The sequence below is a fragment of the Durio zibethinus genome, chromosome 20, assembly GCF_047325235.1.
Source record: "Durio zibethinus cultivar Kanyao isolate XHJ-2024 chromosome 20, ASM4732523v1, whole genome shotgun sequence".
Taxonomy (NCBI): Eukaryota; Viridiplantae; Streptophyta; class Magnoliopsida; order Malvales; family Malvaceae; genus Durio; species Durio zibethinus.
Window position 1 is genome coordinate 8,503,719 of NC_143181.1, and position 13,817 is coordinate 8,517,535.

The 13,817-nt window shown below is 30.8% G+C and overlaps 1 protein-coding gene and 1 pseudogene across 2 annotated transcripts; one reads left to right on the top strand and one right to left on the bottom strand.

The window, feature by feature from the left end:
* Positions 1–415: 415 nt before the first annotated feature.
* On the top strand, positions 416–3,719 carry LOC111315024 (laccase-21-like; annotated as a pseudogene). Its single transcript, XR_016330732.1, has 7 exons — positions 416–643; positions 735–886; positions 994–1,238; positions 1,448–1,573; positions 1,945–2,536; positions 2,971–3,325; positions 3,421–3,719. The product of XR_016330732.1 is annotated as a laccase-21-like (transcript).
* Positions 3,720–5,093: 1,374 nt separating this feature from the next.
* Positions 5,094–10,480, bottom strand: LOC111315744 (ras-related protein Rab7). Its single transcript, XM_022917717.2, has 7 exons — positions 10,294–10,480; positions 10,148–10,174; positions 9,829–9,928; positions 9,562–9,708; positions 7,655–7,735; positions 7,426–7,571; positions 5,094–5,415 (listed from the first exon to the last, which is right to left on the bottom strand). The coding sequence occupies exons 1-7, from the start codon at positions 10,344–10,346 to the stop codon at positions 5,352–5,354; spliced, it is 618 nt and encodes a 205-aa protein (XP_022773452.2). The 5' UTR covers positions 10,347–10,480; the 3' UTR covers positions 5,094–5,351.
* Between the last annotated feature and the right edge of the window lie 3,337 nt (positions 10,481–13,817).

The following is a 13,817-nucleotide window of genomic DNA, read 5'->3' on the forward strand; positions in this document are numbered from 1 at the left end:
GTATACATGCTATTTAATTAGATTGTCAATGGCAATTTTAATCACAAAGAGAAAAAAACTTTTTTGATAGCATTAGAGGTAGCACAAATTTGAGTGGGTGTAAATTTTAAACTGCTATAACATTACAAGTAGATACATAATAATACACTAAAGTTAACTTGCACGAATGTGGATGTGTTATACATACATCAAAAGAGAAAAAAAAAATTTAATTAAGAAAAATATATAACATACAACTAATGTTTCATTGGTGATGTGATACCACTTATGTTTCATTGGTCGGAGGAAAGAATATAAATAAGACAAGCCCATTAAAGTGTCCACGTGTCAAATTTTAGTAACAGTACCAGGGAAACGGTGAAGCTAATAACTCTCCATCTCTCATTTCTGCCTTTCATCATTATCAACATATTAGAACAATTATTTGGAAAGTCTGTGGGTGTGGCTGCATTAACTTTTCGAGTGATATGAATCACTTGTATCAAGACGAGTGATCAGTCTACATTTTTGGTAATTTTACAATGATCAGCCTATGTTCCTTCAAAGAAACATGATCGTCTCAGCACTTCCTCTATTACTTTTGTTTCTCACGGGGATTTCCTTGTGGGTGGTTGAAGCAGAAGTCCACTATTATGACTTTGTTGTGAGTACCTTATACTGTATATGAAGGTTACGTGCATATAATTTTTTGTTATTTTTATGTATTGTGATGATCTTCAATATCTAAAATGCAGCTGGCAGAGAAGAACTTCACGAGGCTGTGCGTGACCAAGAGTATGTTGGTCGTTAATGGCCAATTTCCAGGACCAACCATTTATGTTCATAAAGGTGATACAGTTTTTGTTAATGTTCATAATCATGGGGATTATGGTGTCACAATTCACTGGTAATTTTCTCTCTCACTCACTCAGTCACTTGCTTACTTGCATATCTTGTATAGCAAATTTTTTATGATGGGTTTAAATCAAAGTTCGATCATCAATACGGATCCAGGCATGCGGTAAAGCAACCAAGAAATCCATGGTCGGATGGTACAGCATACGTCACGCAATGTCCTATTGAACCTGGCATGAATTTCACATACGAAGTTGTATTTTCTGATGAGGAAGGAACTCTATGGTGGCATGCTAACAGCGATTGGACTCGAAACACTATTCATGGGGCAATTGTAATTTACCCTCCTCAAGGATTTAGCAAACCTTATCCTACTCCTGATGGGGAAGAAATTCTCATGCTCGGTAACATTTAATTTATTTTGGTTATAACTGGATGTTTTGAATATATATGATCTCATTTTAGACCAGACCAGATCGGTGCTTTCTTTTTTGTGGGTTGTTGGATTTAGACCCATTACACAGTTCGTACAATTAGTACTATATTTATGTATTTTGATTCTTCAATCTGACCAGGGTTTTGGGTTTTGCCTATTGTATATCTATACATACAGGAACTTGGTTTACCTATGACGTGAACAAGGTAATAAAGGAGATCCTGAGAACTGGGAGAGACGTCCCTATATCTGATGCTTACACCATCAATGGCCAGCCAGGAGATTTCTGTGCTTGCTCTAAAGGTACCTAGTCTGTCACAAATCAAACATATGTATAATTATAATATACGTATATAAGTTTTATCAGAGGCCTGACTTTACTTTTTATATTGAGTTTGTATTGAAGTGATTAATTAACTTATTTAATATTAATCAAATGTTAAATTAATCGAGATAATAACCAATATAATTATTAATCAGTATTTGGCAATTAAGAAATTGACTGGACGATCAGGGTATAATAGAACTAAAATTTGTAGCTGAACATCTTTTCATAAATATACTAGTTACATAGTTCAAAATTGTTCAATTACTGAAAGATCAATGAAGGATTGTGGCAATCTTATACTCTCACATTTAGGGAAGAGAAATATATGATTATTCTCGTGTTGCAGAGACAACATACCAATGGCAAGTCGATTATGGCAAGACCTACCAAATTCGCTTAGTCAATGCATTGATGAATGAAGAGTTCTTCTTTGCAATAGCGGGACACAATCTCACAGTTGTTGGAATGGATGGCAGCTACCTGAAACCTTTTACCACAAGTTATGTCATGATAGCGACTGGCCAGACAATGGATGTTTTAGTCAAAGCAAATCAATCTCCTGGTCATTATTACATGGCTGGTAGACAATATTACACTGATAATCTTGTTTTTACAGGATATGATAAAACAAATGTTTCCGCAATTCTTGAGTATAGAGGGAAATACAAACGACTGTCATCACCTCTCTTTCCTGAAACGCTTCCTTCCTATACCGACTATGATTCTGCAACACAATTCAGGAAGCGTCTCAAAAGCCTGGCAAACAAAGAAAATCCCATAGATGTACCTCGAAATATAACTACCAGAATGTACATAACAGCTTCTATGGATAAAATTGTTCACAACCTTTCTGTGGATATGGACTATGCTCTTGCTTCAAGCTTAAACAATACAAGCTGGATAAACCCCTCAACAGCAGTGCTTCAAGCTTACTACAGGTAAAAACCTTTTTCTTTGCCTAGATTGATCTTATTTTAACCATGTTTTTAGCATTATGTTTTGTGGGATTCACATAAGCGGATCCACATATATAGGTAGGGTGTCATTGACACTCCAAGAATTGAAAAACAAGAAAATTTAAAGGAAAATTTTCTCGTTGACACTTCTAAAGTTTTCGTCTGAACACTCTTTTATCAGCAAATTCGTTGGCAGTTTTATATATATATATATATATATATATATATATATTATAAAATTATAAGTGAACACTCTTTATTTAAAAAAATCCTGGATCCGGATTCAGCAGAAAACTTATCACTTTCTCTTCTAGAATACAAATCTTATTAGAACTAACTTTTACTTTCTGTTGATGGAAACAAATTTTATATACTGTGATTGGAAGTAACTACAATATCAAAGATTTTCATTATAGGAACTTGAGTGAATTTTACACCACGGATTTTCCAGATGAACCTCCCTATTACTTTGACTTTGTAGCGGATTTGAGAGATAGTAGTACACATCCATTGAAGGGGACCAAGGTGAAGATTTTGGAATTTGGTGAAGAAGTTGAGATGGTGTTTCAGTCAACAAATCTGTTGAATGCATCGGATGAGCATTCTATGTATTTACATGGGCACAAATTTTACAGACTGGGAGAGGGTTATGGGAATTTCAACAGTACAACGGATCCGGAAACATATAATCTTGTTGATCCACCTTATCTCAGTACTGCTTCACTTCCTGTGAAGGATGGCTGACTATCAGATTTAAAGCTAATAATCCTGGTACTTTCTGTTTACCATTCCATTTGAATTGCATATCTTGAACATTCTATATGCTGATACAGCAAAATCTGAACTTTCTTCTACTCTGTCACTAGGAGTATGGGCACTGCACTGTCAGGAAGGCAGACATTTGAGTTGGGGAATGAACACTGTTATGATTGTGAAGAATGGCAGCAATCCTGAAACAAGCATACGTAGTCCCCCTGCTAACATGCCTCCTTGTCGAAGTCCTTTCATCACCAGAACTTCGGATTCTTCAGCTGAATGAATAGAACATACTTGGTTTTGTGCATGAAAAAGAAATATACTAGAGTTTACTGCTCTATCACAAAAAAAGATTGTCTACAGCACCTTAATGTTCTCTATGTTCAGAGAATAAAATCTTAATTTGAAATTTATGCTCTCATTGTCAAGAAAAGAAGAGCAAAAAAGTATACAATAAGCATAGCTAGTGTTTATCTCAGGTCAATTCACTGATAAAATCATATGTTATGAGTAAGGGTGAGAAAAAAAAAAAAAAAACTCAAAAATTGACTTGAAATTGTGATGTTTCATTCGATTCACACAAATTTTTTTCTTATATAAATCGATTTAAATTTGCATAATAAATATTGTTATTGAGTTCAAAATGAATTTCAAATTAAAAAGTGAAAAACAAAAAAATTCAAATCCAATTGAATTACAGATTTTTATTAATTTTTATGTAGTTTTAATTTTTATAAAATAAAAAAATTATTTTATCTCTAGATTTATTTAAATATATTAGAAATTATATTAAAATAATATAAAAAAATTTTAAAATTAAAATTTAAAATCTGATAAACCAAATCAAATAAAATCAATGATAGAAATCGATTTAAGTTGGATTAGTTTTAAAAAAATTTAATTTTAATTTGGATCAAATTTTAAAAATATATAATATTATACATTGACCAAAATAATCAAATCTTGCAATTAATAAGCAGCTAATAAAAGGGTACAACCTAAATGCCGCACAATTTTTACTTCACAAACAAAATTACTTTACTCGGATTTTGAAAATTTTCCATACAAGATTGTTCTACACAGCGACAACAATGTAAGCCAGACGTCGACATGAATCTTCAAAGAGTTCCATACATCATACTGGTGTTTTCTCAGTTGGTTGTTGCTGGGGAGAAACCAAATCTATAGATGTAGCAGAGATTCTCAAAGGACAATCGAACCAAATAAACAATTAACCTTTTTTGTTACAAAATAATCATAATTTAAAGTAAAAGATTGAAATACAAATTTATTAAATATTAAATTGCATGAACCAATTAAATTATAATTCATGTTTAAACTTTTTAGCTTTTCATTTCTCATTTCATAGGTGTTCAATACAACGAATTACCTTCAATCAGTATTTTTCTTTCGACTTTATTCATTATATCTCTTCATTTCCTTTTCTTGTAAACTGCCAAGATGATATTAGAATGCATTCGGAATTAACATCAGCTTATATTTGAACAACTAAAGGGTGCTACAGTGTTTCTCAATTTCGTGAAACTTATTTTTCAGAATTTTTTCATAAATTTAAAAGTTATTTATTTTTCTTAAATATCTAAAATTATTTTTTTAAACACTTATTGCTCTTTTTTTTTCTCCATTTTAAATTTCTTTTTCATAATTTTGATTTCAAGTTATACATAGCAGGCCTCACCATATCCTCAACTCGATTGTGAAGAAATCCTTTTCATATTTAGTGCCCAAAAAAAAAAAAAAAAAGCAAAGCAAAGCAAAGCAATTTAAGTTGAAACCTCGAGTAAATGGACCTTTAGAACATAGATCCCCAATTAAAACTAGAAGCAAAATCACGTAGAATTCTACGAATTTCAATTCTTGAAGCTCATCTCTACCCCAAAAAATAATAAAGGCAAATAATGCTTCGCTCAAGGGAGTTTTGAATACAATGCATACAAAAAAAAAAAAAGATAAGAATCATTGGAACCAGAAAAAATGGAAGCATTGGGCAACCAAGAATAAAAGGAGTTTGGCTTCGTAATCAACATGCACAACCGCCTCTATGCTCAGTCTCAGTCACAGCCTCTGGGATGCCCTGGAAATATCTGCAATCATGCACAAATGGGAAATCAGTCAAAAAGAGAATTATAAACTGCATAGCCTTCATCGATGATCTTAAAAAGTTTAAAATATCTGTGCAAGAACTAGGTAAACACGCAACACAACCAATATTTTAAGGCGAGATCGTGATAAGAAACAGTTCATTACAGTTATTTGAAAGTTTAATTAGTATTTTTGCATCATTGAACAATTACAAGTAAAACAAAAGTGCTCATGCGTAAGAGAGAGAAAGAGTGACAGAAAAAAATCCCATGATGGAATTTAAAATATAATTATTATATATCAATAGAAGAAACATGAAAATATATCCCACTGAACAATGAATAAGTAAATTTTCTATATCAACTACACAAGAACGTATGCGAATGAGCTACAGCATATGTAGAAAGACAAACCAAAAGAAAGCAAACATCTTAAATTCAGAAAAGAAACATCGTGGCCCATATTAAGCATAGTGGAACAACACCATGGAAGGCAAGCGCATGCACATCCACATACACAATCAAATAATAAAGAAAACTATAACATAAGATATAGGTTGTGAGAAAGAACCATGATCATTATTATAAGATCTAGATGGCCATACCAATAAGCCACTTCTATTCGAATTCGACAACTTTTTGCTAAATGAGAAAGTAACCATATGATAAAAGATACATGTTTCCTATTCTTTAAAGCAACATCATAAGATTTAACCTTGGCTAAAGAAAGTACACCTTATCATAATTGTCATGAAACCATTTGCTTTTGAATTTTATTTCTAGTAATTTCTACCAGTCACTTAGAATTGTTCAGTTCAGCAAACCCATTGAATTGTTTCAGGTCAGAATCTTTCCTAATCAAGCACACAAATAGGATTAATCTACTTTAGAGTTAGGACTATAGTAGCATATTTCCACTATATGTTAGTGAAGCAATGTCCAAATGAGCAATTCAGTAAAGTTAAGAAATATGGATCTACCTGGGACAAACAATACCTTCTACATTGTTTTCATTAAAAAATATATAAAGTTGTCAGTTCCACACCACAAATTTGATATAACGAGGAAAATCAATTAGCAGTCAAACAGGTTTCCAAGGTGATAGTATAATTTTTACACCCTTAATATAGTCCAAATTATACTCTAACAGGTCATATTGAAATGTGAATGACAATACCCTAGGGATGTCAATTTCATCTGAACCCGACAGGGAATCCGATTCCCTGCCCCGATGGGGATGGTTTTGAGGAATTAAAATTGGAGATAGAGGCAAGGATGGTGGGGGAAAGAATACCGGATATATATAGTATTAAATGTATTTTTATAAATTATATATATTATATAATTTTAATATATAACGATAGAAACGTCACCTTAAAAATATGTAACATGTAAGTTCAAAATAATAAAAATCCAACCTCTATTTTTTTTTTCTCTAAAGGTACCATTATTAAAGCCTTTCTTTTATTTTAATTTTCAATTTCTTTAACCTAATCTTGTAAAATGAACCTTGGTTTTTTATTCTAATTCTAATTGTCATAATTTTAATTATTTAATGTTCGTTATTCATGAACCAAAATCATTTCTACGCTAAATTGAATATTTAAACATAATTTTTAATAAAATTTCAAAGAAATTGGAGAAGAATGGGGATTCCTCGCCCCCATTAGCTCCCTAAGGGGATGGGGATGGGAGGACATTCCTCCCCACTGCATGGATGGGGTTGGGATAACGGCATATGGGATGGGTAATGCACTCCCCACCCCATTGACATCCCTACAATACTGAAATCTCCTCTTTTTCCCCAACTATTAAGTATATAATGTCCCAAAAGCATATGTTAAAGGTCACAGCTGTGCAGTAAAAATGCAAGACAATATAATGATCATCTCTGAACCTGCAGTGCTCGATGAAACCATGCTCCTTTCTGGGCCAATAACATGTGTTCGAACAATACTAATGTATTTGCCAAAATTCACTCAAAATAGGGAATAGACCTTAAGATAAACTTACATGTCCTGCTCGCTCTCATTTGCTAGAGCAGTTTTGGCAATACAAAGGAACGCAGCATCAACATTGATATCTTCTTTTGCTGACGTTTCAAAGTAAGGTATGTTTCCTTTTGAAGCACACCACTCTTTTGCTTTCTTCTCGGAGACCTACATGGCTCAATACACCATCTGTTAGTCTGAGGTGTACGGATAAAAGAAAATTAGGAAGTATAGCAACTATATATCCTTACCACTCGACTATTACCACCATCTATATCTATCTTGTTTCCAAGCAATATAAAAGGAAACGTCCTGGGGTCAGTAGGATTTGCCTGGCATGAAATGAAAACGGAAACCATATCAACATTTAAAACAGATGGTAATCACTTTCTCAAAGAAATTAATATACAGTTTAGAGGAATAAAACCATAAACATAAAAAGAGTAAGTAACCTCAGAAATTAAAATTGGCTGCTAGGAAAGATCATGCACATTGAAAGGTCAGCAGGTCACATTGAGCGTTTAACTGTAGGGTCAGCAACAAATGCTTTACCAATTTCTAACTAGACAAGCATGAACATGATGCAACTAGGCATCAAAACGAGAAAATTTGCATTCCTATGAGAATCAGCATTCATTAAAGGTGCTGTTACATTATACATATTTACCTACATACTCATTTTACTCTGTTTACTTAAACCTATAATGCTTCTATAAACCAGCTTTGACTAGTTGACTAAGCAAAGGAATGTTGGAGAAACAGGCATTGATGACCACAAGAACCACAGAATGACAACAAAATAGATCAAATCAGAAAATCGCTATGCACATTTGAGGCTATATCACCCACTCCAGTGTCCAGAGGCAATTGTCCTACAAAAGATTGGGTAAGAAATTACAACTTCTATGTTTCTTTCCTGTTCACAAAGTGCAAAAATGAATAAACATGAAACAGAGAGAAATGAAGACAAATTGACAAAGCAAAGATAAACTGGGTATGACACCATGAGTAGGGCCAAAACAATAGACAAAAGGAAGCTATCAAAAAGAATTTATGAGCCCAACCACAATTTAACAAAACTAGGTTGAATAATGTATTGAACTTATGCAACCATTAGTAATTCGATATCAATATCAGTAAGAATTTGAAAGCATACACTCCTAACAAGAAATATCCCATGTGTTTCTTCTTCCATTTGACACATAAAAGAAAGAAGCCTTTTATCAAGGTCAATCAACAAAAGACCAAGAAAGTTTAATTCATGCCAGGTGTGATTCAAATAAGTAAGCACTATTTTTTCTTAGAAACAATTTATCAAAAATTGCTCCTGCTTTATAGAAGATTGGTTCGCAAAATGTCCTTGGGAAAGTTTAGAGCGGCTTCAACCTTTTAGTATATTCACAAGCCATGCCTCTGCACAAGCTTGAAGGTGTAAAGAAAATATCAGTGAACATTAAGGATAAATATCTTGGGTTTTACTTTTTTCTAGGCTCTAGACTCTCAAGATATATATTACTAAACAGCAGCAATTATCTCAAACTTCAACCTTCCACTAGTATAGACTCTCAGAGTAAACCATTTAAGTAGGCTAATGTTAGCACATAAACTAGAAGAAGTTATGCCCATAAAGCAAATGAACTAATTCAAACTCAAACACGATCTGAGATCCAAATAAACAAAAATCTAGTAGAAAGGGTTGTGTGTGTACATATAGGTGAACATGACACATGCATACCAGGGAGACCAGATAGAAGGATGCCTTACAAGAAATTAATAAATAAAAGTTTTTGATAGCTTATGAATAGCTTGCAGTGATGCAGGTGAATTCCACATTCATCAAGATTGGCAAAAGTTCTAACTTTTATTGTAGTCCAAGTCCATATATAATGCATTACTAGAAAACATTCCTTGACAAAAAGAAATTATCTCTAGCAACCAGATTTATCATGAAAGGGGTAATAAAAGCACTACAAGCCAAAAAAAACCTAATACACTGCACATTCTTCTTGACAATTTTATAACTGCATTGAGTTTTAGAGGCATAAAAACAACTTAAAGTGAAACATGCCATTCACTACGAACAAAACATAATTTGCTAAAGAACTAAAACCAACAAGGAAAGTAAAATGAAAGCATAGAGAAAGTGGCAGAAAGAAACCTGTTTAAGAAACTCCTCATGCCAATTATCAAGGGTATCAAATGATTTCATCACATTAACATCATAAACTAGCACACAGCAATCTGCACCCCTATAGAAGGCAACACCGAGACTCTGAAACCGCTCCTGCCCCGCAGTATCCCATATCTATCCAATGCAACGCCCCCAAAAGAAGAAAAAAATTGCATAAACTTACCATCCATGACAACTTCAAATTTAAGCTACAAAGAACATAGAAATACCCTAAAACAGAAATTAAAACGCCACCTGAAGAGTGACAACGCGGTCATCAATCTGGAGTTCCTTAGTGACAAAATCAGCACCAATGGTTGCTTTATATTGTTGACTAAACTTCTTATGAACATATCTAAATTCAAGCAGTTAATTCTGACAACAACGTGCCTTATAAATCAAGCATTAGATAAATAAGCAAAAAAATTGGGATTATTCAGATGAAATTAAAACCTTAAAATCAACTTAACCCACAGTACAATATTTGAGATCTAAAAAGTTAACCCCCAAAAATAGCAGAAAATTTACACAAAAATAAGATAAGATCAAAATTCAATAACTGTTGCAAGGATACTGATTCATCAACGACGTTTTGCCCACCCTGACATTGATAAAAACCCATTAATTATTAAAAATTTTAAAAGAAATACCAAAAAATTCATAATTTTTTTAAGAAGCCCTAGGAATTGAAATTGAAATTAAAATTGAAAATGAACGTACCCGCTATCGCCGAGAACAATAACCTTCAGCAAGGTTCGTCTTCGCATTGACATGGCGGTAGAATTAACAAGCAAATTTTCAGTTTTAATTTATTAGATTTGAATTACGTATTTTTTTAAAAAAAATCTTAATTATTACACCCTTCGAATTTTTTCTAAAATTCTTTTTGGCTTCTTTTATAGCACTGTAGATATGGAATTAGTAAATATATTTGGAAAAGGATGGAAAAGAAATTATTTTTCCCTTTTTTCTCTATTGTTTTTCTGCACTGCCTTTTGTAATTCTAAAAAGAAAAAAAAAAGTATTTTTTGGGAAAAGAGAGAGAAAAGAAGCGCCAATTTCGATCACCTCCTTTGAACAATTTCATTTTTAGTATTTAATTTTAATCAATTACACTTTTTATAAAATAACAAATAAAATTCAGAATTGCGTAAACGAGCGGAGCTTCGTAAGTTGCTCCTGCATTTTGGAATGGAGCGCCAAGTGAAGTGACCTCATAAAATTGGGGGTCCCATTTTTTTTTTCTTTTAACTTTATAACTGTCTAGAAACTGCGCCAGTTTCGCATGGGTCACACATTTTTTTAATATCTTAAATTAAAATTGTTTAATAATTTTTATTTCTATTGATTTTAATGCTAATAAACTTAAAGCATATATGTTGATACTTTTTGAAAAATAAATAAGATATAATAATAAATATATTTCAAAAAATATTAACTTCCAGTCTGGTTTTGGAACGGGAATAGACTTCACAAAACTTATAAGCCAAGCCCAAAATAAAGTAACCCAAAACTATTGAGACCGCCTCAAGTGCAAGTCAATAGTAATAATGACAACGGATCATCGATGAATTTTTGCTCGTGTTAAATTTGATTTGATTTTATATTTATTAATTTATATTTAATTTGATTTAAAAATTTTTTAATTTTTTTATTTTTTTTATACGAATTTGATTTGATTTGATATTATATAAATTGATTTAATTTAAAATTAATAAAATATTATTTTTAAATATAAATATTTAAATTTATAATTATATAAATAAAAATTTATTTTAAAAAATTATTTTTATATAATATTATATCGAATTTATCTAAAATTCAAATTCGACGTGATTTTAATTTATTTTTAATATTACTTAATTCAATCCGATTCAAAATTAAATTTAAAAAAAAATCGATCTTATAAAATCAAATCAAGTACAAACTCATAAAATGGAATTGAGTTGCCCACCTTAGCCGGTAGCCCTTTCCTTTCTTTTATTATTTTTTAATTTTTTTCTTTTTATTTTCTTTTACTAAAACTATGCCGTTCTAGTTAACCCATAAAAGATCCAAAGCTACATCTTCGATCATTCTCTCTTTCTAAATCGCCCCTTCTCTCACTCACCTTCTTAATCCAAACAACAATTTCCAAGAAATTCAAAATCCGACAACCAGTAGCCACGCCGACCTTCGCTAGCCATCTTCGATTTGTTCCCAAAATTTCTCTTTTCTTCCTAAACACTTCTATCGAATTGGATTTTCCCAAAAACCCCTATATTTTGTTAGATCTAAAACCGCCAAAAATCCTCTCGCCGTCGTCCAAATCGACTGAAAATAAAAGTGTGTTCTTTCCTTTTTCTTGTTTTTCTTTCCCACTCTTTGGATTCCCTTAAAACCCTCTCACCTTATCCATCGCCAGTATTGTTGTCATCCGTGGTGCTTTTCCTCTCCCCTTTTTCCTTTTTATCTTCTCTCATAGCCTTTCCCTTTTAACAAAACCTCTAAAACCACCAAAAACTTCTAGACGCTAAACTCGACCTCTTTTTTATTTTTGGTTTTTTCTATGTTATGAATTTGATCTTAAGACGTTGCTGTTGACTTTGATTTGAGTGGTTTTTTTTATTATTATTATTTTCGGGCTTGTTTTAAATCTGTGAAGAAGAGAATTGGGGTATGGAGTTTGCCTTGGTGGTTATACTTTATAGTTATGAGAGGTTAGCAATGATGAAGGGAGGCTGTACTGATAGATTGAGGTGGTATTTAGTGAAACTGATGCGATAATGAAGTGTCTAATTATATTTTGATTTGGCATTTAAAATGAATAATAAATTCCTTAGTTGGCATTAAATTGAGGGGAAATCGAAGAAGGGGACAGCTTTATTTGATTGTATTGATATTGTAGATGAATTTTTTGTTATAGATGATTTTTAACATTGATCTTCTTTGATAGATATTAATATTATTTTATAGATATATTCGTTTTAATGATTTTAATAAAATTTAAAAAATCAGATTATTTTATTTTATGTTTTTAACTTTAACTTGATCATCCAATTAGTAATTCTTCTAATTAATTATAAATGATGTTTCAAAATTATTTTATTAAAAATTTTACTAACATACATATAGTTTAAGTTTTATATTAATTTCAAACCCTAAATACTTTGTAATAAAAGTTCATTATTTACCTTTTAAGGGTTAGTTTTAGGGTTTAAAATATTTACAAATAAAATCCAAGATCATGTTAAAAATATTATGTACTTATAATAATTTTAGTGGGCATTTGATTTAAGAGAATTCACAATTTTTTTTTCAAAATTTTATTAATGGATATTTGTTTTTAACGTTTAATTTAAGTTTAATTTAAGGTAATTTGATTTAAAAAAAATGATAGATTTTTAATATAATTTAAAGTTTTGAGATCAAAAACTCACATCTTTTTATAATATTTTAAGATTTCGAAAAAAAAAAGTTATTTTAAAATTTAATCTAAATAAAAAATAATAAAATAATCGTTATCATTTTAAAAAATATATTTAAAAATGATTGCAAGTCAATTATAAATTTTTTGTTAAAAAAAAAAATTTATATTACAATTAATGAAGTTTGACATGAAAAACGTCTTAAATAAATCATTATTCAAATAAATATTTGATTGAAAAAATATCTTAAATGATTTTTTAAAAAATTACAAGATTATTTAAAATATTTTTTTATTAAAAACGCCTTAAATAATTTATCAGGATTAAATAACTCCCTTTAAAAAATATATAACAAGATTATTTAAGATGGTTTTGTTGAAAAATATCATAAAAAAGTTTTCCAACAAAAAACCAACCAAATGCAAAAAAAAAAAAAAAAAAAGAATAATTTTTAGGGCGTTTTTATTGGAAAATGCCTTTAAAAGGTACTTCCTTCCAAATTCCAAATATTTCACACCAAAAAATTTTGGACAAATGAAGGTGACTATGCTTGGAATTATATCAAATTTTAAAATTGGTACATACGTCAAAGAAATTATAATGATTATTTAAAACTTAAAACACGTAAATTTTCAATTAATTATATAAATTTAAACACAAGATATTTTTAAAAAAAAAAAAAAAACTCTAAATATCACACTTTTTTATAAAATCACTCTTTTTGCGGAATTCAAAATTTCGCAAACCAAATGTCCCCTTAAGATTTTCATAAATAATTATTTGTTTTTCTTAGACTTTCATTAAAAAAAAAAACTATTTGCCTTTTAGGAAAAATAT

Coding starts and splice junctions, on each gene's coding strand:
- LOC111315744 (XM_022917717.2), bottom strand. CDS start 10,346: ATGTCAATGCGAAGACGAACCTTGCTGAAGGTTATTGTTCTCGGCGAT. Junction 9,709..9,828: donor ACCGCGTTGTCACTCTTCAG/GTGGCGTTTTAA, acceptor TGCATTGGATAG/ATATGGGATACTGCGGGGCA. Junction 7,572..7,654: donor ATGGTGGTAATAGTCGAGTG/GTAAGGATATAT, acceptor TGAGCCATGTAG/GTCTCCGAGAAGAAAGCAAA.